This window comes from Pseudopodoces humilis, chromosome 19, assembly GCF_049639895.1.
Source record: "Pseudopodoces humilis isolate 2021_Gansu_Grassland_sample_001 chromosome 19, ASM4963989v1, whole genome shotgun sequence".
Lineage (NCBI taxonomy): Eukaryota > Metazoa > Chordata > Aves > Passeriformes > Paridae > Pseudopodoces > Pseudopodoces humilis.
The window spans coordinates 8647705-8671363 of NC_142218.1; the positions used below are offsets into that span (position 1 = coordinate 8647705).

General features: G+C 45.6%; 1 protein-coding gene and 1 long non-coding RNA gene across 3 annotated transcripts; both read left to right on the top strand.

The window, feature by feature from the left end:
• Positions 1–1189: 1189 nt before the first annotated feature.
• On the top strand, positions 1190–13567 carry LOC148182816 (uncharacterized). Of its 2 annotated transcripts, none has more exons than XR_015774152.1 (3): positions 1190–1278; positions 2404–2692; positions 12158–13567. It is a non-coding gene; the product is annotated as an uncharacterized LOC148182816 (long non-coding RNA). The 2 variants fall into 2 exon arrangements; XR_015774153.1 differs by lacking the exon at positions 1190–1278 and adding an exon at positions 1301–1442.
• Positions 13568–13575: 8 nt separating this feature from the next.
• Positions 13576–17917, top strand: LOC148182817 (uncharacterized). Its single transcript, XM_088064586.1, has 6 exons — positions 13576–14210; positions 14310–14369; positions 14562–14912; positions 15636–15711; positions 16128–16214; positions 16924–17917. The coding sequence occupies exons 1-6, from the start codon at positions 14036–14038 to the stop codon at positions 17369–17371; spliced, it is 1197 nt and encodes a 398-aa protein (XP_087920712.1). The 5' UTR covers positions 13576–14035; the 3' UTR covers positions 17372–17917.
• Positions 17918–23659: the final 5742 nt, after the last annotated feature.

A 23659-nucleotide genomic window follows, 5' to 3' on the forward strand; every position in this document is an offset into this window, starting at 1 on the left:
CCTGCAAATATCTCCTGGTGATCCTGATCCTGTGAGCAAAGACAGCCAGTGCTTTTTGGGGCTGCAACAGCTGAGAGTGTGGCAGTGGTTTTTATATTCTTTTTAGAGTCCTGAAAACATTGTTCCCAAAACAATCTTTCTCTCCTGTCTTCTGTCATAAACTGTGGAACAGAGAACATGGAAAGGAGCAGAGGTTTGTTTAAATTGGCTTTTTTATTTTTAAGTCTTAAAACAGTGTCAGCTTGATGCATGATACTTTAGAAATTGGATTAGTAGCACCTATTTCATCCCACCAGAGAGGTGGGATTTAAGACTTCCAACAACAGAAGTACTGGATGTGTAAGAGCTCAGTTTTCCACCCCTCACAGCCTGGTATCTCGCTGTACTATTTTAAGCAGCCTCAGCCAGATACATTAAAATACTGCTCCAAACAACAACAGGATGAAAATGTTCCACCAAATGGGGAAAAATAAGAAAAATGGGCGGCAGCCCTTTCTGAAGAGGTTGTGTTGATTTTGCAAAGTCAGATGCAAACAAGTTTTGCCATATTTCTTTCCTAGAAAAATGTAGACATTTAATAGAAATCTATCTCTGAGGCTGCTAAATTTAGTATGATTTTAGATCTGGGAGGAATAGAACAGGTTCCAGAGAAGCTGTGATTGTCTCACCCTTGGAAGGGTTCAAGGCCAGGTTGGATGGGGCTTGGAGCAAGCTGGTCTAGGGGAAGGTGTGCTAAGTGTGCTGAGAGCTGGAACAAGAGGAGCTTTAAGGTCCCTTCCAAGCCAACACATCCTGTGAGTCCATGAAGAGAAGCTTCTAGTTTTCCTGAGATGCTGCCTTTGCAAGGGGAAGTCACAAATACCCCAGGTAGTTTGAAAGGCCCTGAGCAGAACCCAGCTGTGCTTCCTCATAGGTGAGGAGGGATTTTCACTCCTGTTTTATGGGGGATTTTCACAGGGCAGTGCAAGAGCAGCTGAATGTGTTTGACAGGCAAAGAGGGCCAGTGTGGCAGCAGCTTAATTCAGTGGAACTTTTCCTTCCGTATAACCTGAGGCACTCTGGGGTTCTTGAACCCAGCAGCTGGGCAAGTTAATCATTGTAATAAGTGATAAATTAACCTGTTCCACTTTCCTTTGCATGGGTGTGATGAGCATTAAGTAAACCAGTGAGCACTTGCCAAAAGCTCGTTCTTTGCCAGGGAGGAGGGAGAGAAATATTGCTTGCAGTAGATAAACTAACTCTGCTTCCCCAGGAAGAGGAAAAGAGACAATTAAAGATGTGAGTGCTGCATGGAATAATTTGCACAAGGATATATCTTGGCTGCTGTTCAGGAAGCAATAGACCACGCTACTCCTGACATTTATTTTTCTGGATTTCTGACACATGATACAAGAAACTCTTGATTAAAAAAACCAAAACAGCTCGTGGGCAGGGAATGAAAGGTGGGGAGGCATTTTTTGCTTTCTTTAGGCTGCCTCTTTCTTTTGTTCCCTTCAGAGGTTTCACGTCATTTCTACTGTTGTTTGGAGCACGTGCTTACCTCCTTCCTGATCCCCTGGGCTTGTTTAGGCTCTGGGTGTCATGGGCACTATTAACTGTGGGGTTTTTTTCCCTCCATCTACCTCTGTTTCTTCAAGTGCTTTACCTTCATTTACCTTTTGGAGTGATGGATTTTTCTCACCTTTTATTAGTGGTTTATTAGTGTTTTTTCTATATTTCCTTCATTCTGTAAAACCAACTTTTCACTTGCCCTGTGGCTTAGATGCCACAGTTGTGGGAGCATTTTTTCTTTCTCTACTGCTCGTCTGAGCTTTCACAGGGAGCTGAGAGCTCTTTTGGGTTAAACTTGACTCACTTCAGTGCCTTCCTTGATGCTGCCTGTGCACTTGGGTACTTTAAGGGAATAAAGTCTCGGTGCAGAGATCACAGTTGTGGAATGATGGCTCTTTTGGAGAGGACAAGAATGCTGTCATCACTCTTTTCAAGGATAAATTGATCACCTTGTTTAGGGGAGAAACAGGCTCGGATCAGCACAGAGGTGACTGTTGCAGGTACCCAGGTTTGGAGGGAAGGGTGCAGCTCCCAGGGCTGTGTTTTTGTGGGGCTGTAGGGTTTGTGTTGGGTCCCTGGGGAACTGGGAACACCTCACTGTGAGATGCACATCAGGAAATGGGTGTACAAAGGGCCTGAAGTGTGACCAGCTTTGGTGAAGGTTTCCATAGGAAAAAATATTTTTACTGGGATTTTGGACAATTTGAGACTCCTTCTCATATCCTTTGCCTGATGAACATTTTCCCTGTGCAAGAGTGTGGGGAATTCTGAGCTCACAAGATGGAAATCCCTGGTAAATTTGTTTTGGTTTTGTTTTTTTTTTTCTATTTTTCGATGCTGTCATCCCAGCAGGAGTCAAGAATAAGAGAATATGTGCGACCTGCCTGTCTTTGACTTTGTGACAGGAACGATGCCATGGGGAAGCTGGTCAGAGGAGCATCACTGCTCTGTCCTCAATTTTCCAGCACAACTGAGGATGATTTAAAAACCAAGGCACAGCCAAGACCTTTCCTCCTCCTGTGCTCATCAAGCAATCACCGCTCATCACCCCTCTGCTTCAAACACCTCATTTGCATCTGGCTGACCTTGACTCCCCTCCGTGGATGAAGAGGTGGAAGTGTAAAAGATTGGGATTTTATGGGTGAGTTGTGAAATAGTGGTTGGTGCAGGCTGGTTTTATGGAAACATTGAGTGCTGTGCCATGGAGGATGAGAGTAAATGGATTAAACAGGAGATGAAAAGGGGAAGGCACCTGGTTAGCTATTGTTGAAGAAAATGTGGAAAGAAAATACATGTAAGAAATATGTCAGAGATGGTCATTAAGTGCACTGCAGGTTCAGGGCTCTCTTAATAATTGGCCATGTAGTGAATACTAGAAATGGCTTAAAAAGCCCTTAAGTGACTGAGGACTTTTAGTGAATGGTTGGGGGAAACAAAGGAATACTGATTCTGGCAGAACTTTTATTCTAATTTAAGCATGAGCCTCTTCCTGAGATGACAGCTGCTTCGAATAAACTGAAATATCTTCTCCATTAGCTCTGGCAGGAGCTGGATAAAACTCTCATTCAGGTAAACTTTAATCCAACATATATCTGTAGAATAATAAATTTAATGGGAACCATCAACCTGTTGTATGAGTAAGGGTGGTGCTTAGGGCAAGAAGAAAGAGTAATTAGGAGTAGACAAACTATGAATTATAGTGGGGAAATTATAATTTATGCTGGTTTAGGGGGAATACTTAACTAAGCTAAGCTAAAAGTCTACCTTCATTGCAGGCTAAGCTTTATAACAGAATTCTACTAGAGCAAATTTAGTAGTCCTGTGTTCCAAACAGACATTTAGATACAAGTTTACCTCTGGTTTGAGAAAACTCAGAGGTTGAGCAGCATTTTATGGCTTTGGTCTTGACCCTTGGGCAATAAATTCTCCTGTAAAATTAATGCCAAAGTTATAGCTTCCACAAATTTCTAAGAGTTCCAATGGAGAAAGGTTCACCTGGACTTTGGGGACAGTTTCTCAGAGCAGAACATTTCAAATGCTATTAAACTGCATTCAAACTCCCTTTTACTGGGGAGTAAATTTCACACCCCAGTCTATCAGTCTGACACATTCTATGAGAAAAGACAAACTTTACAAGCCACTTTAAAAATAATTTCACAGGTCTGCAGCTCTGAGAACATTAATAAAATTAAATGGCTTTTCACCCTGAAGTAGCCAGTAATTATGATTGTCTGCAGGCAGACTAATGAAGCCAGCTGTTAGCAAGGTAATGAGAGTTTAAACTAGCCCTCTGCTCCACAGACACATCCCTTTTCTGTCCCTGATCATCCTGCACCCAGTGCTTCCCAGAGAAGTTTGGTGTTGCTTGATGTTCAGGTTAAAACTGCTGTGTTTTGTAAAAGTGGTGATGCATTTCTCTGAGGCGGTGCTTCACGTGGGCTGGGGTCACATCACAAAGTCCAGTTTCTGCAGGAGCTGGGGAGCATGGAGAGGTTTGATAGCACAGCATGGGAAAACTGGAATTGAGAGATTCTGCTTTAGTGTGTTCCTCAGTGGCAGACAGCGTTAGTTATTGACAAACCTTTGGTTCAAAGATAAAATGTTGCTGCTTTACCTCTAATCTTGGTTGCTTGCAATACAGTTTTCCCCGGCAGTTAAGATACTGTTTTTCTGTTTCTTTCAGTAGTCTGTCATTTCAGGTGACCTTTAAAGGTCCCTTCCAGCCCAAACTATTCTATAATTCTTTAGATACATGATGAATAGCAACATGTATTTTACCCTCATTATCCACGATATTACATCATGTCTGGCCTTTTGGGGTTCTTTCTCCTCCAGGTCCTTGTGACTCTGCTCACTCCTATATGTTCTTAATTTTTTCTATTACTTATAAGTGAACATTTTCAGTTCTGCCACCCATGTTTTGACCAAGTTTTCTGTGACTCACTGCACCAGACATCAGGTCAGTCCAAAGAAGACCATTAGGAAGTATCCAGCTGTATTTCCTCTTCTTCCCTCTGTGAAAACAACATGCTGCTGTTTTGAGCACTTTGGCTTTCTGAGCTCCCTTATGTGTCTTGATCCTTTTCTGGGTAACTAGAGAGATATCAGGATTAAATCCTGCCTCAGCTCTGTGGTCTGGCTTTTGAAGAGCCCCAGTCATCCTCTCCTACTCATCTTATTCCAGCCTTGATAGAAATATTAGGCCTTCATGGATCGTTGTTCAACTTTGTGCATTCTGGCACTGCTGTTCAATGAAAGTTTTTGAGTATTTGAAAGGTTTCCTGGTGTGGGAATGACAATCCTCAATCCTAATGCTTGATGGGGGTTGCAGTTGCCTGAGTTGTGAAGCCTCCTGAAAAACATTGTTTGTTCTTTTTTCCTTGACTTTTCCTTGAGTGTATTCATCAACAGATTACGAGGTTTTGGGATGTCTTTTCAAAGGGAATTTTAATGAAACTCCTGTCTGGCATTTCAGAGGGGAACAGCGGTTTGCTTTTTTTTCACCAGCACCTGCTTATAATCCAATTAGCTATCTGCCTTTAATTAACCATAATATATTCCAAGAGAGCAGAATAACAACGGAACAAAATCAAGTGGTGACATCTCTGTGACTGAACCTGGACTTCCCCTTTCCCAGGTGCAGGATTTTGGGCAGCCCTGTAACCCTTTCCTGTCCACTTTGAGCTCTGCCATGCAGCACCTTGGATTTCTGGGGAAGGAAAAGCATCCAGTGCCTCAGCTCCAGGTTCAGACTTGTACAGTCACCTGCAAATCAAAAGGCCAGTGGGTATTTCTGCCTGACTCTCTGGCTTGAGCGTCTCTGGGCTGTCTCCTCCACTTGAGGGACTTAAATCTGTTCTTTTCTCACCTCCTTATCTGCAGGTTTCTTGGTGGAGGCTTTTGTAAACAGGAGAGTATGGCAGGAATGCTGGAAGGAAACAGGGTCTGGCTTTAGGTAGTTGATTCATCCCTTAGCTGCTGGGCCTTCAAATTCTTTAAGCTCCACAGGTTATCTCCTGTTACCAATATGGGACTGAGACAACTCTGAACTTCTGGGCTTTTCCTGTGTTAGCAGAATAAACCATTACACTTCTAAACTGTGCACATCAGTGTTAACCCAAGGCTTCACCCCACTCATTACAAACATGAGGGGATGGTTGCTTATACTGCTCATCTCTGTCGCTGGAAGAGAGGCATTCAAAGAATTGGGTGCCCCATAAGATTCTGGTTGTGAGCTTTCCTCAAAAACCTGGTGAGATGAGGTGTGTAGGACTCATTTCTTCAGAAGTTCAGGAGAAACCACCGAAGGCTCCCCCTAAAGGGCCTCCTTACCCAGCAATCTGACACAGATTTCCTTCTGAAGAGCTTTGTAATTTGTCCTTATTATGTTCTATGTGTGATTTAATGAAAGGCTCTTTCTCTACTGTAATTGAGCTCTTAATCTTGTCTGAAAAGCAGAGTACAATCCCTTCAGAGATGGTGTTTGAGTAACAGCCTGTTTGTGTTTCCTCTGCTGTGGTGTTGCTCATGTCTTTATTTAAGAGCAGAAAATAAACAGATTTGTCTGAGTCAAAAATGCATCCATTATGCCACACAGAGAAGTTTGAATAGAAAACTCTTCCACTGCCCAACTGAGCAAGCAAGATCTTCCCTGCTTCTGCAAAGAATATGAAGAAGTGAGTTTTCCTTAGCGAGCACCTGAGGCCTCATGCAGGTGATGCTCAGCAAATGGCACATGGGCTTGGTGACTGTCAGCAAAACAATTGGCTCTGGGCAGGTAAAAGCTGGCAGGAGATAAGAGTGGAAAGTCAAAACAACAGGATGCTGAATGGGTCATGTTTTATCTCACCATGCACAGCAGATATCTTAATTTAAAGCCATGCTGTCTTCCCAATTTTGATCCTGCCCTTCCACCCATCTTGTAAAGATCTCCATTACTGGAGTAATTGGCATGATTGGATTAGCCTTCAATGTGATGAGCAGTGGATTTTTGTAGTCAACACGCCAATTTAAAGTGCCACAATTAAAAGATCAATTTCTTCTTTCCTGGAGAAGAAATTAATGAAAAATCTTTTTATGGACTGAGTGTACAAAGCTAAAGAGGTAGAAGATGGAAATGAGATTGTCTTCTGAGAGGAGTAAATTTGTCAGTTTAGCAAATTAGAGAGAATTTGCTTTCACCTTTGAAGTAGTCAGGTACCAAAATGATGCCACTTTGAGTAGGCAGGGCTGGGATGGGAATTGCTCCCGTGGGTTTTGACAAATCTATTCACAAAAGAGCCCATTTGCCTGTGCCAGCCCTGGAAGCAGGGCCTGGAGAGAGACAGCTGGTCAAGGACAATTTCTCTGCCTGATTTTACAGCATGCTTGACAGAGCTTTCCATTCTCTTTGCATCCCTGTCCTGGATGAGACCATCCTGCCACGTGCTGCCTGTGTGGTGGCACCGAGGTGGCCTTGCAGGAGACACCCGGGCCTGCAAGGCCTCTGTGCCCTCAGCCAAAGCTCTGACAGCTTAGAGGGAAATTAATGAGCTATTCAGCAGCATCAAAGGCCCTGTGAGAAATAATTAGTGCAGTGGCCACATGAGGTGGAATCAGAGGGTTTCATGCTTTTGGCAGAGGATCAGGCTCTGCTGCAGAAACTCTCATTTAGAGTGTGGCAGCCCAAGGCATCAGGGAGAGAGGTGAGGTCCCACCAGGCTTCTTGTCCAAAATCAGCCCAAAACACATTCCCTCCTAATGCAAATAACTTCCTTTTGATGCCTTCTTCCAGAAAGAGAAAAAATTGTGAGGGGGAACACCAGCCCTGAAATGCTGAGGAAGAAGAGCTCTGTTGTGCAGGGATGCCATGGCAGGGGCTGGCAGCAGCGTGTGCCAACCAGAGAGTCCCTTCTGCAACTGCTAACGTGCTCCTGATTTTATTTCATTAATTAGCAGCGGGGGAGAATCTGGAATCAGAGCTGTGCTGCTCGAGTAACAGGAAACAAGACGTTCTCTCGGTGCTGGGGCTGCTCTCAGGTACTCGTGGCTGTCTCAGAGGAGAAGCAGGAGCAGCTGGAGGCACCCTGCCAGCTCAACACTCAGATTTGCTGCCCCCAAGCACGGACCTCACGTCCCTGCAGCACTTTTCCATCCAGGAATGGTGTGGAAAAGGGTGGCAAGCCCCTGGTGATGTGATGAGATGAATTTTCCACATCAGCCCTTTTGTGCTGGGTTATTTCCTCCTGTTGTGAGACGATGTGCTGGGATCCCTTGCAGCGGGGATTGTTACTAAGTGACACATTATGGTTTTTTTCTGCTTTTTGGCCGTGATTTTGTGACACTAAAGCTTGTGCTTTATTGAAAAAAATGTGGTCAGTCCTGCCACTTTTTCAGGAGCTGCTCAGATACCTAAAGTTAAGCAGGTTGATATTTCCCAGGTACCTTCAGCTGTAATTACAATGTTAAATACTTTCTTCCCTTTCTGTCTCATGGGAATGATCTATTTGATTTCTGGTACCTCCTTAGTTTGGTTAATTCCTGCTAGTCCCCTTCACGTCCCCTTGAATACTAAAAAGAGGCTAATGCTAAATACTTGAGAGAATCAGAAAAAGGATTTGGGATATTAAAAAGCCATAATGTATTGCTGCCCTCCCTCAATTAAAATTCCTTCCCTTTTTTTGGTTGATCTTTTCACCCCCTTTTTTTTTTTTTCACTCACTGTGCTGCTGCTGTCTTACTGCCAAGCTCACAAAGGAACCCCAATATATCAGCCAGCCAAGCAGATAGGGAAACAGATGTAAATCACAAATGTTTGATAAATACAGAGAGCTTGGAAAATAAAAGGGTTTGCAAAATGGTTGGAAACTGCTATGGTGAAAAGAAAGGGGATTTGGGATGGGGTTACAAAGGGGATTCTTCTTTTTCTGAAGAGAAATAAAATACCTTGGTATCTAAAAAATGTATTACTTAATTCAGGGCAATTATAGACGAGGAATAAGAACTGGCATTAGGGAAATGGGAAACTCTCTGCAGAGCCCATTGCAAAGCTGTGCCCGGTGCATTTAGGCTCTGATTTTCTCATTTTTTTCTTGTTTCTGTCACATGAGGAATAACAGGGAAGAGCTCAAACCCAGGAAGGCATTTAACAAGTGTGGTAGGTAGGACTTGCTGCCCCTCATGGTGGCTTTGCTCCCCATGTCTGTGTAACTGAGCTTCTTCCTGGCCTGTTAGAAAAGAGACATTAATTAAAAAGCAGTTAACTCTAACCTCATTAGTGCAGATCGTATTTCACTGTTCCCTGGAATGCAGGCAGAGGTGGGACTTGTACTTGTTTCATTAAAAATGCAGAATTCCACCGGGTGGACGCTCTCGGGTACAGACAGTGCCTTATGCTCCAGAGTTTGTCCTCATGGAATGAGAAACTGTCCGCCAGATCCATCCTAATGACTCCATCAGCCACTCCAGACAGGGCTGGTTACAAGGGACAGGCTCTCTGTCCATCACTTGCCCTGGCAGTGCTGATCCCTCCTGGTGATGCCTTCTCCTTCTCCCAGCAGCATGGAAGGGATGCAGAGCTGGTCTCAGGGAAGCACAAGGATTGAGGGTTCCTGTGTCATTTCATTATGTTGGTAAAAATTAATGAACCATATAGCTCTTGTTTCACAGTTATTGAATTCTGGCTGCTTTCTGGAAATGGTGAAGGATGTGGAGCTGCTGGAGGCAGTCCAGAGGAGGCCATGAAGATGCTCAAGGGGCTGGAGCAGCTCTGCTCTGGAGGCAGGCAGAGAGAGCTGGGACTGTTTGGCTTGGAGAAGAGAAAGCTCCAGGGAGATGTTTGAGCTCATTCCAATGCCTAAAGGTGCTCAAGGAGACCTGGAAAGGAGCTTTGGACAAGGGTCTGGAGTGACAGAACAAGGGGAATGGGTTCAGCCTGCAAGAGGGCAGGTTTAGATGGCTATTGGGAAGAAATTCTTTGTGAGGGTTGTAAGGCTACTCCATCCCTGGAGGTGTTCCAGGCCAGTTGGGCAGGCTTGGAGCAACCTGGGATAATAGAAAGCGGGCGGTTGGAATGAGATGGTCATTGAGTTCCTTTCTAGCCCAAACCATTCTAGAATTCTATGACTGGGCTGCTGGACCAAGCCAAAAGAAGAGCTACATTGCCAAGGTTAAGTGAAAAAGGGGATTAAAACCACCTGTGTTTGCACTTTAAATCCCTTCAAACATAATTAAGATTGTTCGGATAAAGACGCAGACAGTGCTCAAACAGCTGCTGAATCTGTTCCCCGGGTGAGTCTCTGGGTAAGATCACAAAAGAACCTTTGTTCTCTTCAGCTGTGGCTGAAATCTAAATCTCAGAGAGGGTGACGTGGTGCCACCGGGGGCCGCAGTGTGGGACTTGTGTTCAAAAAAATGGGAGATGCAGAGGACAGGTTCCTGAATACAGTAACTCTACCTACACCCAGAACTGAGCCATCTGCCCAGGGATTTCATATTTACCAACTGGGAGGGAAATCTAATCAGGGCTTGCTAATTTTCATGAAGTCAAACACCTGAGGTTCACTTCAGACTTGCATTTTCATGGAATAATTCAACACAAACACTGTAAATTTATACACAGGCACTTGACTTTTCTGTTGTTTGATGAGACTACAATTTGTCTTCCTCCTGTGGTTCCTGCAATTCTTCCTCTCCTGCAGTTTTCAGTTGAATTACCAACCTCTACCCCAGGAATATTCATCTGTTATGTTTTGGATATTGTTGTTCTTCAATGGAAAGCAAACAATGCTAGTTTAAGACAGCTGTCTTCCCAGGCAGATTTTATTGGAGCCAAGTCCTGCCCCTAACTAGAATCCAATCTCATCTCCATTGTTGTGTATCTCTATTATTTTTCTCCTTGTCATTGCTTTTCCGTTTCTTATTACTATGCAGCTCTCAGTCTTGAGCAACATCATTCAGAACTCCACAGAAGTCACATACTGCTGCTTTTCTATTCATATCTGCTTGTTACCTAATCCCAACAAGCTCTCTATTCAACATCTGCTTTTACCTGGGATGACAGGTGCATTTTTAGCTATAAATATTGCAAATCAGGGATACAGAATTTTTCTTACTCTGTGAATCTGATCAAGGTCCTTTTCTAATGTGTCACTGAACATCTGAATTCTCCCTTTCTCCCAACAACCTCCAGTGCTGTTTTTGGCTAAGATAAACCAGACAGTGCTGTTTTGGAATTTCTCCCTATCTGTTTTTCCATCTCACCCAGTGACTGGGGTAGGATGGCTGGTTGGGTTGTGCAGACAGCCCTCTGCACCTTCCCCTGCTGGTGTCCTGCCTGGCTCATGGCAGGCTGAATGCCACAGGGGATCCATCCTTTGCCATGCCATGTGGTCCTCCATGCAGTAGGGATAAAAAGCCCAGCATTAGGGAACCCCAGGTGCTGCAGCAGTGATATTTTTGGCAGAAACACAGAGCTGTGCATGGCCAGCTTGATGTCTGCACTGGTGTGAGCACCAGGCCTGACCTGCTGAGCCCAGTGCCAAGATCAGTGCTCACCCTGGCTGGGACATTGAGTCAAGGACCTTTGCAAGAATCTTTTGGCTTGGAAAAGCTCTCTAGGTTTATGGAGTCTAACCATTCCCCCAGCACTGCCAAGCTCACCAGTAAACCATGTCTCCAGCTGCCACATCCCCACTTCTTTTAAATCCCTCCCGAGATGGTAATTCCAGTGCCCTGGACAGCCTGTGCCAGTGCTGGACAACCCTTTTGGTGAAGAAATTTTCCCAAAATCCCATCTAATCCTCCACTGGTACAAATTGAGGCAGTTTCCTCTTTTCCTGTTGGTTGTTACCTGGGAGAAGACTACACATACACAGAGGGACAGAGGGCCATGTGACATGGGAATTCCCTTTGACTCCTCAAGGAGAAACCCATGTGGATGGTCCTCTTTTTTTTTTTTGCACAGCAGGTAAAAATTGAAGCAGTGAGATGTATCTTAACCAGGGAGAAATCTGGAGGTGGGGGGAGAAAGATGCTTTGAAAGGGGATAAAACTTGCTGCCAGGCTTTGCTCTGTGAGCAATTCCAATTTCTTTCTCTCTGTTTTGGTTTTTTTTTCTCTTTCTTTTGGTGCTGTGTTATTCCTCCGTGGGCAGGAGGCTGCAGGCATTTCAATTTTCTTCAAGTCCTTTTTTCAAAAAGGGCCCAAAATATGTTCTCTTCACAGAGGCAGTAAACAGCAAGTGCACAATGCAGTTTCTCTAAGCCTCTCTTCTCCTGTCTCAGGGAGAAAGGAATTCTCCAAGCCCTAGAGCCTGACTCACTCGCTGTGTGAGCATGAATTAACCAGGAATGTTCGAGAATTATTCCTGAATAATTCATGAACCTGAATTAATCATGCATTTTCATGAATTATTCATGAATAACTCATGGAAATGCAAGGTTTATTCATGCTCCAAAAAACCCAAGGCTTTTTCTCTTCTCTTCTGCTCTCTCTCCCTGTAAGAAACAGACCTGAAACAAGCTAAGGAAAAAAATAATATATGTATATGGGAAAATAACAGGAATAATAATGCTGAAACAAAACAACCAGGAAAAAAGAAAGCAAAAGCTCTTTTTTTTCTTTGCAGTGGGGACAGCAGGTGGGAGCTTTTCAAGCCAGACAAAGGAGACCTGACAAGGAACTGTGGTGAAGGGACAAGCCCAAGGCAAGGAAGTGTCCGGTTGCCTCCTCTCCTGGAACAGGCAGCAGAGACCTGGAGAGACAGGAGACATCTTGCAAGACTCAACACCTGGAGCAGTGCTAACCAGGCAAGGAGCAGCTCTGTTGCTATCAGGATTGTGATCTCTTTTTTTCTCTCTCTCTGTTTGTGTGTTCATGTAGTTTTGTTGTGTTCATAAGGGTAAATGAACAACTGGTTTGGGGAAGGAAGATCAGTGTGTTTTCCTTAAATGTTAAAGGAAAACCCCTCCAGAGAGCTGTTTGGGCTGGGGTTGTTTGCTGTTTGGAATGCAGAGCTCTGTTTCTGAGAGGGAGAGGGCTCAGCTATGCATTTATCCCATTTTGTGCTCTGTAGCCTTCCCTGTGTTTTTGAGAGGGCTGGGGCAGCTGCCTGCTGCAGGGAAGGGGATGTGGGGAGCACACAGATAATTTGTATGTGGTGCTTCCTGATAAAATCAATGCCAGGGTGTGTATCAGTGAGGAGAAAAGGGTTGGAGAAAACCAGGTGTGAGACTGCCAGCAGGGCAGAGCAGCAGGTTTGGGGAGAGTTACGGCTCCTGCAAGGAGCTTTGCTGCAGCTGATGGTGGTGGAGGTGGGAAAGGACAAGGTTTTCCAGGGTGAACTTGAATCTTCCAAGTGAGAGGAATCAAATCCAAGCAGGACTTTATTGGGGGTGTGGAGACAAAACAAGAAACTGAAATAAATCGGGTCCTAGCTGCCTTTCCTGTCACCTTGTCTCTGGTCCAGCTCTCCTTTGCCTGCCCCAGCTCCCTCCCATCTTCTTTGGACACCGTGTCATTCACTTCATTCTCCACCTGGTGTCCAGCACATGGGCTCAGCCCTGTTCCCAGAACCCTTCTGCCAAATCCTGCTGCTGAGCAGAGCAGGCAGGACTGGGGTGATGCTCTGCCAGGGCCCTTAGGAGCTGGAAAGAAACCCCTCCTGAGCTCAGCAGCCCTCAGCTCCTCAGCTGCTCCTCTGGCACAGGAGGTTTTGGAAATCACCACCAGCCTGGCTCTCCAGTTTCTCCAGTGATTGAAGTCCACAGCTCCAGGAGCAGAAAGACATCTCAGTGGGCAAAGCAGTGGGTCAGGACTTAGGATACAGCTCCTTGCAGCTTTGTTGCTTTACTGCCTTACACATACCTATCACTGGTCTGTGCCTCAGTTTCCCCATGGGAAATGAAGGCAATTTTCTGTTCTCCTTATCAGAACATTTTGATGTTTACTGGAGAAAATAATTGTGCAGGCAAAGGAATGATCATTTCCTGGAATACCTCTGGGTCTTTTTGAGTCTCTTCTCTGCACTGCCTTGATATCACAGAGACAGCCCTGCGCTGGAGCAAGCTGCTGTAGATCCACTGAAGTGATTTGAGCTGTGCTGGTTCACAGGGGCAGAGGAACCAGCCTGTGTCTGCTCAGTGGCTTGTTCAGCATCTGCTCAAAGTGTCTGCTGTGAGGGCTGGCCCTACCTGATCCCAGGTGAGACCTGGCATGGCCATCACTGCCAAGGATGCTTGGATGCACTGAAGGCATGTGGGGCTGTGCTCAGTCAGACCCAAGGCAGCCTCCTAGCGAAGGGCTTTAGGATGAGGCAAGCTCAGAAGGGTGGGAATGGGAACAGAGAAATAACTGGTAGAGGAAATGCAGGGCCAAGTATTTTATATCTTCAGGTTGTGCTGCCCCAGGTAAAGCACCGCTTGTGGACACTCCCAACCACTGGAGAGCCCAAACCCCTGAGGTGACATTCCCATACAGTTCCCTCTGCTCCAGGTGGGCAGCCCTGATGTCAGCCAAGCTCTACGTGCTCATCAGCTGGCCCGACGGCAGCCGGGTCATCAACATGGAGAACATCAAGGAGCCCCGCAAGCCCTTCCACCTCTACACGGTGGGGGAGCAGGTCCTGGCCCGCTGCCCCGGCTTCAGTGGGCTGTACTGGGGTGTGGTGGAAGGCATAAGTGGTAAGTGACACACCCCTGGCCTGGGTTTGCAATTTGGGGCTGCTCAGGGGCAACCTTCCAAGAAGGAGTTTAGTGCTGAAAGATCTTCTCTTCCCACAGAGCATAAAGATATTTTGGAGAAGAAGCTGCTGGAAGATCGGCAGCTCCTGGAGAAGTTAAGTGAGTAAGGGCTTTTGAGCACTGCAACTTTCTATCTCCACGGGGCTTTTTGGGTGGGAGGATGCTGAGCATGTTGTAGTCCCATCATAAATTTCACATCACTGCAATTGGTGTATAAAGCATTGGGTGGGAGTGGAAGATACACAACCTTGCTGCCCCACTGCACATCATGAGTATCTCCCTTCGTTTCAGAAGAGGAACCAGCTGTCCACAACATGATGCCATCCCCACCAAAAAAATCCAGGAAAACCTTTCCAAAATGGACCCCAGGGAATGCATCCAGGAAATACCCCAGTGACAAGACTTATCCTGCAAAGCCACTGCTGAGGGTGGCTGAGGCCAGCCTGCCTCATGATGCCAGCAGCTCCTCCGTCCTCAAGGACAGACGTGTCCTGGGAAGTGTGGCAGGAAGCCCTCGCTTGCTGGCAACTCCCTCCCAGCCAGCCAGTGCCTTCACACCTCCATCCACCTTCATCACCATGGCCCTGCCAGGGCAAGGAGCTTCCCAGACTGAAGAGGACAGGGCTGGTCTGGGTGCCAGAGGTAAGCTCGGGTTCTGTCTCTGCTGCCTGGTCCTGAGTGTCAGGGTGGGATGGGGACTTGCAGAGCAGCCAGAAAAACCTCTGCTTTGCTCTGGGGCTGTATGGGCTTTGTCTCAGGGCTACAGAGGTTAGAGATGGCATTTTCTGGTCCTTTCCACCTAGGAGATCTCCTCCAGGAGGGCTGTCTTAGGGGTGATGCCTGTATGTAGTATATGGTCTCTGCTCTGTCAGGCACCAGCTCTGTCTCCTGGGCTAGCAGTTCCCTTCCCCAAGCCAAAAGACAGTCTGAATGAATGAATGCCTGCCTGAATAATTGAAATTCCCAAAAGCCCTGTGTCTCCATTAGTCAAACCATCTCAGATTTGCCTATTTCCCTATTTTTCCACCCACTACTACACCCATTAAATGTACTTATGAAAATATGCTGGTGTCTTATTTACCTGGTGACTAACAGCAGCATCCAGAAACACATTGGCTCTGCTTGCCTTGCCCCCACCAGATCTTTTGCAGTGAGAACATAAGCCCTTGAGATGCCACCTTTTTCAGATAACAAATCCCCATTGATCAGTCCTGGAGAGCCTGCTTGGATCACTGTTTATGCAAATGAAATAATGTGTTGCCATGCAATCTAGCTGGGGTGCTTAGATAATCTGTTCTGGAGACAGAGGGATTCAGGACCTTTCCAACAGCTGATTCTTCAGCTTGTCTCTCTCCCCTGCTGCAGATTATGTTGCCTTTCCAATGAAGAGGAAGTCAGATGGCATCTTGTCCCCATGCCAGCAGCAGATCTGTCTGAAAAGGTAACACCTGAAAGCACAGCAAGGACACCACACATATCGATTTCTGTCCACTCTGTCTCCATTCTCTGGCAGTGTTTGCTTTGAGTAGATGCTCATAGAGATTAAACCCAAAGCTCAGAAGATAACATGAGTTTGTGTGGACACATACAGCAGAGAAATGAGCCTGTGCTCTGAAGTTCTGATTCCATGGTGAGTCAGTGGGAGGTCCCCCATATCTGTGTGCCAGGGAGATGAGCAGGAATTTGTCCACATGAAGAACCCTTCATCTTCCCTCTTAATCTATTTTATTCTTGTTGCAAATTAAACCAGAATTGACTTTGCTTTGATAATTCCAGATAATTCTCCTCAGGAATGAATATGAACATTAGCACAAAGCTGTTTGTGGCAGTGCTGTTTAACTTGCTTGTTTCTTCCAGCCGTGAAGAGCGAAAGATTGATGCTTTGCAAGAGACCGATGGCTTTGAGAGGGTTCACAGAAATTTTGGTCCTGTTGAGATGGAAAGGTAATTAGCAGAAGAGGGCTCTTGTTCCTAACTGTGTTTTCCTCCTCACTACAAGACTGAGCAGTGAGATCACAGATGGGTGGCAAAGTGGGGCAGTTTTAAACTCCAAAGTTGCTGAGTGTCTTTACAATCGAGCCAGGTGTTACTGATGGTAGGGCTCGGATTTAGAGAAGCAAGAAGGTTTTAAAATAGTGCAGAAACTGCAAAGCTCTTGCCTATAACAATCAAAACATGGTTGTGTGTTCCTTGTTTTATTGTTCATTACTTTGATGACCAGTATCCAGTGATAAAGTGATGCTAGGGACTGTTTTCTCCCAAAGAAATGTGTGTCAAAAAAATTCAAGTTATGGTTCTTGTACTGTCATTTCCCACAAGTCTGTTGTTTAATACCACAAATATGTGTGTCCTGGGACTTGCAAGACAGGCTTTATGTCTTTCCTTACAACTGAGAAGAAAATTGAGTGTCAAAGTCTCCATGCATGCATGTCAAGAGGGAGTTGAGGGTTAAACTGAACATTCCTGAGCACTGAAAAGTGCTCTTCTGCCTTATTCCTCACCCAGGAATAGCTGGAAGGGCTGATACTCTGTCAGAGAAGTTGTCCTGCCCTGCTTGAAAAAGGTGTCTAATCACTGCTTGGGTGGAGGAGCAACATCCATAGCGAGGACATGGTATCTTCTTGCTTTTACACAAGCAAATTTAATTTTTCAGGGCAGAGAAGATAGAGCAGCTGGAGAGGATGGTGTTGGACCTCCAACAGGATGTCCTCTCTCTGAAGAAGAAGGTGCAGAGGCTGGAATCCCTGTCCTTCCAGGAGGAGCCCCACCGACAGCCGTGTGAGGTGGTGGAGCTCTTCAATGGTTACACCAAGGAGCAGCTCAAAGAGACCATCAGGTTTGACCAGAAAATCAGCACAGCCTGCAAGACTCTGCTCTACAAACTCTTCACCTCTGACTACATCCAGAGCCACTCCATCACGGGGCGCAGGGGCAACACTTTCCGGGAGGCGAAGCCAATGATGGACGAACGCTGCATCAAAATCATCAGGGTGCTGCTGAAGCAGAAGTTTGGGGATCACCTCAGTGACACCGTGATCACAGAGAAGATTCAGAATGTGCAGAAAGCCCTGAGGCAGAAGTTTAAGACAGAATGTCTCTGAGGTGTGGGGGATTTGGTGTCTCCTCCTGCCATTCCTGTGTGTGTCCCTGAGCAGCCTTCCCAGGAAAGATGAGCTGAGCAGCTGCTGCTCAGTAGATTTCCCCCAAGGAGCCTACTCAAGTGAACCATGGGCTAGACACAGCTCAAACACTGCCAAACCTCTGCCTGCATTAACTGAGCAGGAATCTGGCATAACTTGGCTCAGTTTTTGCACTCTATAAGTTCCTTCACATCCAGTCTGTGTGCAAACCTCACTGTGGGTGCATGGAATCACCTCCGTGACTCTGATGATGTGCTCAAAGGCTTCAGGGCTCCACTTGAGTCCAAGAATGGGTCAGGAAGGTAGCCCTGTTCCACACTGCAGAAATGTTGGCTTTGGGATAGGGAATCCAGCTGCACACAGTCTGTCACCCAATGTGGCTTCTCTCTCTCTGCCTCTGGTTGCCTCGTTCTGCCTGTGGGACAATATTTACTCTTTTCTCACATTGAATGTTTTATTTTCAGCAGTAACAGAAAGGCAGACTCATTAAAATGACACCTTAAAACACTCAGAAAAAGATAAGTTGATTTTTTCCTGTCTATTTTAATGTAGCCATATAGAAGAGTTGTCTTCCCTAACAAAAGCCTGCTGAAGAAGAGAAGGGGTCACCCACGGAAGTTACATTAATTTTCATTTTGAGATTATTTCCATACAGGAGAAATCCCTTACATTTTTTTGACATAAGAGTGAGGGATGGAGGACAAAATATGGCCCAACTTTGCTTCAAAGACATACATGTTTTGGACACAATCACCATTATTTAAATACAGCATTATTGTCCTAGACAAGAAATGCCAAGTACAACCAGACACTTTGCTGAGGGACTATAGAGAAGGTCTAGAAAGATACATCTTCTCCTAAATAATTCAGAGCTGGAGTGTGGGTGGGTTAAAATTGTTCTAAGCATTAAAAGAATGAGATGCTGACACCAGTCCAGCACTTAACAGAAGTGCTGCAAAATACCAAACATTCCCTTTTACAGAGGCTTCTCAGACAAGAAATTGGTTTTCTCAACTTCATTTTTAAATTATTGAGGAAAAGAAATACCATTGGGTTTGCATTAATCAAAAGATTTGGTTTAATTTATATGTTGTGTTGTGTTTTCAAATATTTAATTTCCTCATAGTTACATGAGAAATAATAATGCAAAATAATTGTATTGGAGAAACAAGGAGCTGTTTTGAAAGGGAAAAAGAAAAAAAGAAATGAGTTATTATCAGAATTTTCTTCCACCTTCAGCCTTTTTTGAGCTTTTCCATTAAAGAAGGGTTAATTCCGTGATGCATTTTAGTTTTGGAAGGAGATAGGCATGCCAATGTTTCTGGCACTATTTTCATCAGATGTCTCTAACAGTCTTGTCAAATTGCAGCAGTAACAACTGAAGACATTCCTTCTCTTTTCCCAATGCAAATGCTTTTCCTAACTAATGTGCAAACACACTGTTGATAATTTCTCCTTCGTAGGGACCTAGACCTGAGCAGCAGCTGGAGCAGGTCTGCTACTGTCACTTAGAGCCAAGAGTGCATCCAGTCCTGAAAAACACACTGAAACTGAGCAGAACTGCCCCAAAACCTCCTCAGTGCAGAAACACACCCTGAAATACACCAGCCCTGCCAGAAAGATGGGGCCTTCCCACCACAGGCCTTAGGCTGGAATCACTGCTCAGGGAAATGCCCCCAGTGATGTTTTTAATGTTAACTTATCAAGGAGAAGATCAAGGAGACACAGCCAGCCTTACCCTGCAGAACCTTAAAGCTCATCCAGTGCCATCCCCCTGCTGTGGGCACCTTCCACTATCCCAGGTGGCTCCAAGCCCTGTCCAGCCTGGCCTTGAACACTTCCAGGGCTGGGGCAGCCACAGCTTCTCTGGGCAACCTGTGCCTCTCTCCATCTTCCCTTCCGAAATTCATCACATCCATCACCAAGCTGCAGCCTGCAAAGCCAGCTCACCAATCTTATTTATTAAAATAAGTGCTGCTGCTGTCCTCCCCCGCTGAGCCCCCTCTGATGAGCTGCAGATCATTACTGTGAGCAGAGGGAGAAAAGAGAGCCAGGGAATGGACTGGCTGCGGGGTGCCGCGGCTCCCAAAACGCTCCCGCTCTAATCAGCTCCCCTAGAAGCAAATGAGCTGGGTGACCTTTCTGCTTGAAAAGCCCTTTGGTGGCTCCCTCAGAGGTAACTCCCCAGCCTAGCACGCTTGCTGGTGTTCAGGAGTGCTCCTGGTGAGTGGGCTGATGGATGCTCTGTGGCTCAGTGCGCAGCACAGCCACAGCACTAATGAGAGGGCGCTCAAATGGGCCCTTCTCAGCTATAAAAGTTGTCCTCAGATACTCTCAAAGGCTTTGATATGGCAGGGAGGGTTGAAGAAAGGCAATGCAGGCGGCTTTTCGTCAAACTTCATTTTTTAAAGTATTTGTGAGCCGCTGGCAGCATTTGCGGGCTAATTGGGAGCACTGGCAGCCGCTGGCGATCAAACGTCAGCGCGAGGATGCCGATGCTCTCACCTCCCTGAACTCTCCAGCTCTGGCTAATCAGCCTCGAGAGGGAGGATCACACAGCCCTGGCATGTGGCATTCCCTAGGGGATGTAGGGGTCAGGGCAGATAGAGGAGGAGGAGGAAGGTTTGTGCCAGAACCACTTCACTCGGGGATGTTCAAAGCCTGTATGTCTCTCTAAGCGGTGAAAGGCAGCTCCATTGAATAGAATTAACTTCCCTCTTTAAATGAATTACCAGGAAAAAGTGGACAGCACTTGCTGTTGAGATTAATTACTGTGCTGAATCTGCAGCATCTTGTTAAAAATGTTCCAGCTCAGTTTCTGGGTGAGGTGGGTGCAGGAGGGTGTGGACAGTGGAAACGAGGGTCACAACTCAGGGGAGGTCTCCAAGGAGGTTTTGCATTTGGTTCAAAAGCAGGAGGAATGGTGCTTGTCAATCTTTGCAAATGCAGGACAGGAAGGGAACATCCAGGACTCTCTCCAGGAGGAGCAAGGACCTCAAAGGGCTCTGGGCCTCTCTAAGGGCCCTTGGGCCCCAGCACCCCAAAACACTGCACTGGGGCCCTGCCACACCCTCAGTATCTGGCTGCACCTCTGCTGTTTCCTCAGGAACCAGCTGCAAGCTGTGTGTTACTCACTGGCAGCAATACACAGGGAAAGACAGGAACCTTTCTGCTCTGTATCAACCTTTACATTGTCAGCTGGGCCAACATGAGGCTTCTGAAATTTCATAAAAATCATAGAATTGTTTGAGCTGGGACCACTAAAGGTCTTCCAATTTCAACCCCCTGGAATGAACAGGGACATCATCAACTAGATCAGGTTGTTTAAGCCCCATCCAACCTGCCTGTGATTGATTGCAGGCATGGTGTAACAACAGCTTCTCTGGACAGCCTGTGCCAGTGTTTTTAAAAAAAATAAATAAATCCAGTTGTAAAAATGCTGCTGGCAACATGATTTCTTGTGGAAAAAACTAGCCCAAACAAGATGGAGATTCTTTGGTGTTTAACCCTATTTATTTAAAATTAATTTCCTTGACTCTGCCAGGGGGATTCCATGTTCAGTACAGGCAGATTTTAATTTTCCCATTACATGATCTGTAGGAAACAGTGCCGAGTCTCTCAATGCCTGCACCGTGTGCATCCCCCAGAAACCAAAACACATTCACTTAATGACATACAAACTGTGAGTATCAGATAAAGGAATGATGTTATAATGGAGCTGAATCTCTCCCTGGGTTTTAATCGAGGCTTACAAAGCCTGGCTGCCTTTACATGAGCCCCAGACAGCCACTGCTGAGTCTGCCTGGTGTTCCAGTCTGGTTGGATGCACTTGGAAAAATCTTCTGCACAGAGGAGTGGTGCAGTGGGTGATGGAAATGTCTTTGGTTTGATATCCCCCACCAGGCAGCTGCAGGAACAGGGAGATCTCAGCTGGGGGATGAAAGAAATACCAGAAGGACAAGCCTTGGCCTGTATGAGTTTGGAGTTGTGTGTCGTTTCCTACTGTCACCCACACACAAATTCTCTGTGTCACAGGATGATTTTTGTTGTTGTTCTGGTAAGTCTTTGTCTTGTTTGGTTTCAAAAAGCCAGTAAAAACAAAACAACTCACATAGAGCGTGGTCCCAGAGCTATATGTGTGTGTTGTTTCTGCACTTCTGGACTATTTTTAATAAAAGTTTTTATATAATTCTATTTTCTTCTTCAAATAATCTGAAATTATATCTGTTTTTTTGTTTGGTTGGTTTTATTTTGAGAGTGCATTCTAATGCCTGGTAGGTGTGAAAATACATCAGATTTTATTCTTTAAGCAGTCTTTTATGCCTCTGCCTCAGTCATATATTCATTACACTTCACTTTAACCAGTATTTCTCTGTCTGCAGTTCATGATTACATTATTCCAACTCATATCTCTCCATCTCCCCCACCTTTTCAGAGCTGAATGGAACTGGGGAGATAATTATTAAAACAGAGAAAGCACAGAAATAAAATTAACCAGAGCTCCAGTTCTGTGTGCTGAATACACTGAGGAAATAAAAGGGCCTTCCACTTCTAATAAAATCTGGATGTGAATTGCCTCATAAAAGCTTGGATGAATTATGTTCAGAGGCCAAAAAGAGAGAAGAGAGAGAGCTTGGAGCCCTCCAACAGCAGGATGCTCTCCCTGCCTTGGTGTGCAGCCCAATGGAAATGCCAGGAAAGCTTTGGAATCAGGTGAGATGTTCTGCTCAGAGGATGAGCTTCAGGCCTTGATGAAACACTTGAGTCACAGGGCCACAGGCTGTTCAAGTCCCTCCCAGTGAAATATTAGTCCTGCTGAAGTTGTTGGAGCTCTTCTCCCCACCTCCTGAGGTCTCAGCCCTCACTCTGGTCCTTGCCCAAGTCGCTGGATGGTGGAGGATGGACCTTGCAGTGGTGTGGTGACTTCTCAGCCCTGTTCTTGCCCCAGTCTGATCTCCCAGGGTCCTGGGAAGGTTTTAGGGTAGGGACATGGCTTCTCAGCTTCGTGTGTGTGCTGGAAGATGAAGGTGGTGAGGGACATGCCCCTCTTGTCACCAGCGCATTTCTGCTGTCCCAGGACATCGCTGCTCCAGGAGATGCAGTCTGGTGATGTCCTTACCTTTAAGGATTTGTTTGATTGTGTGGGCTTTTCTTTTGGCACACAGATTCAGCTGAAGCCAAGGGGACTGTGCCTAACAGTAATGGAGACACTAACAGCCCCAAAAGCCAGGACTGCACGGTGCTCATTGATTGTTTCTCTCGAATGTAAGCAGAGCATCCCAGAGTGTCAGGCATCCGAGGGGAGAGGAGACTGCAGAACTGATGTACTCCTGCTAATGAATAATCATTAAACTCCAAAGGAGTTTATTATTATTGCCATTAATTCTGGTTGTACTGTGCCCAGAGACAAGGAAGGTGGAGAAAGATGAGTTCATGACCTACATATTACAGGCTAGGTTTTATCCTGGTAATATGAGAAAATCGATCATTTCTTAAGTGAGAGGACTGATAAAATCACTGACTTTGGAGGATCAACATCATTGCTTTTATGTGTTTTACAAGCTCACTGGGATGGTGCTGGAGAAGGGTCAAATCCCTCTCCTGGACATCCTAAGGTCAGGAGATGGTTTGCCCTCAGTTTCCCAGAGGTAGGAGGGGAGCAGGAAACACCATCAGAGTTCACACCTTCACTTACATTAGGATTTCTTCTCTGTGCTAACCTGAGGCTACCTGAGGTTTTACTTACTCTGAATTATTTTTGAATAAATTGCCAAAAGTCAAGGAAAGCCATAGGAAGATCCCTCCAGCCATAGCAGGGATGGACCCAAGACAGGGGTTTAATGTTGTTCCTTAAGATGTTTTGGATCAAAAGTAAAATACTGTCATGATCTGAGAACCCTGCTCTTCTTCACACTTCCCAAATGACTCCAGCACATTCCTTTTTATCTCTGAGCAAGAGGACTCCTTCCTCTCCTGAGAATTAAAAAGTGAAAGATACAAACCACCCACAAAAAATATCTGTTATCTTTTGTACAGACCAAAAGGGAGGTGCAAACTGCTGTCTGCCTTTTGGGTGTTTGATCAGTGTATTTCCCAGCTCTCTAGAGCTGAGCCAGGAAGAAGTTTGGTTTGCTTTCTGCAGAAGTGCTGCCTTCCCATGTGGAGGTGTTTCTGTATTTCTTGGCTCAGAATGGAAGGAGCAAATATGAATCTATTCATGACCCTTCCCATGAGATCTTTAGGATGAAA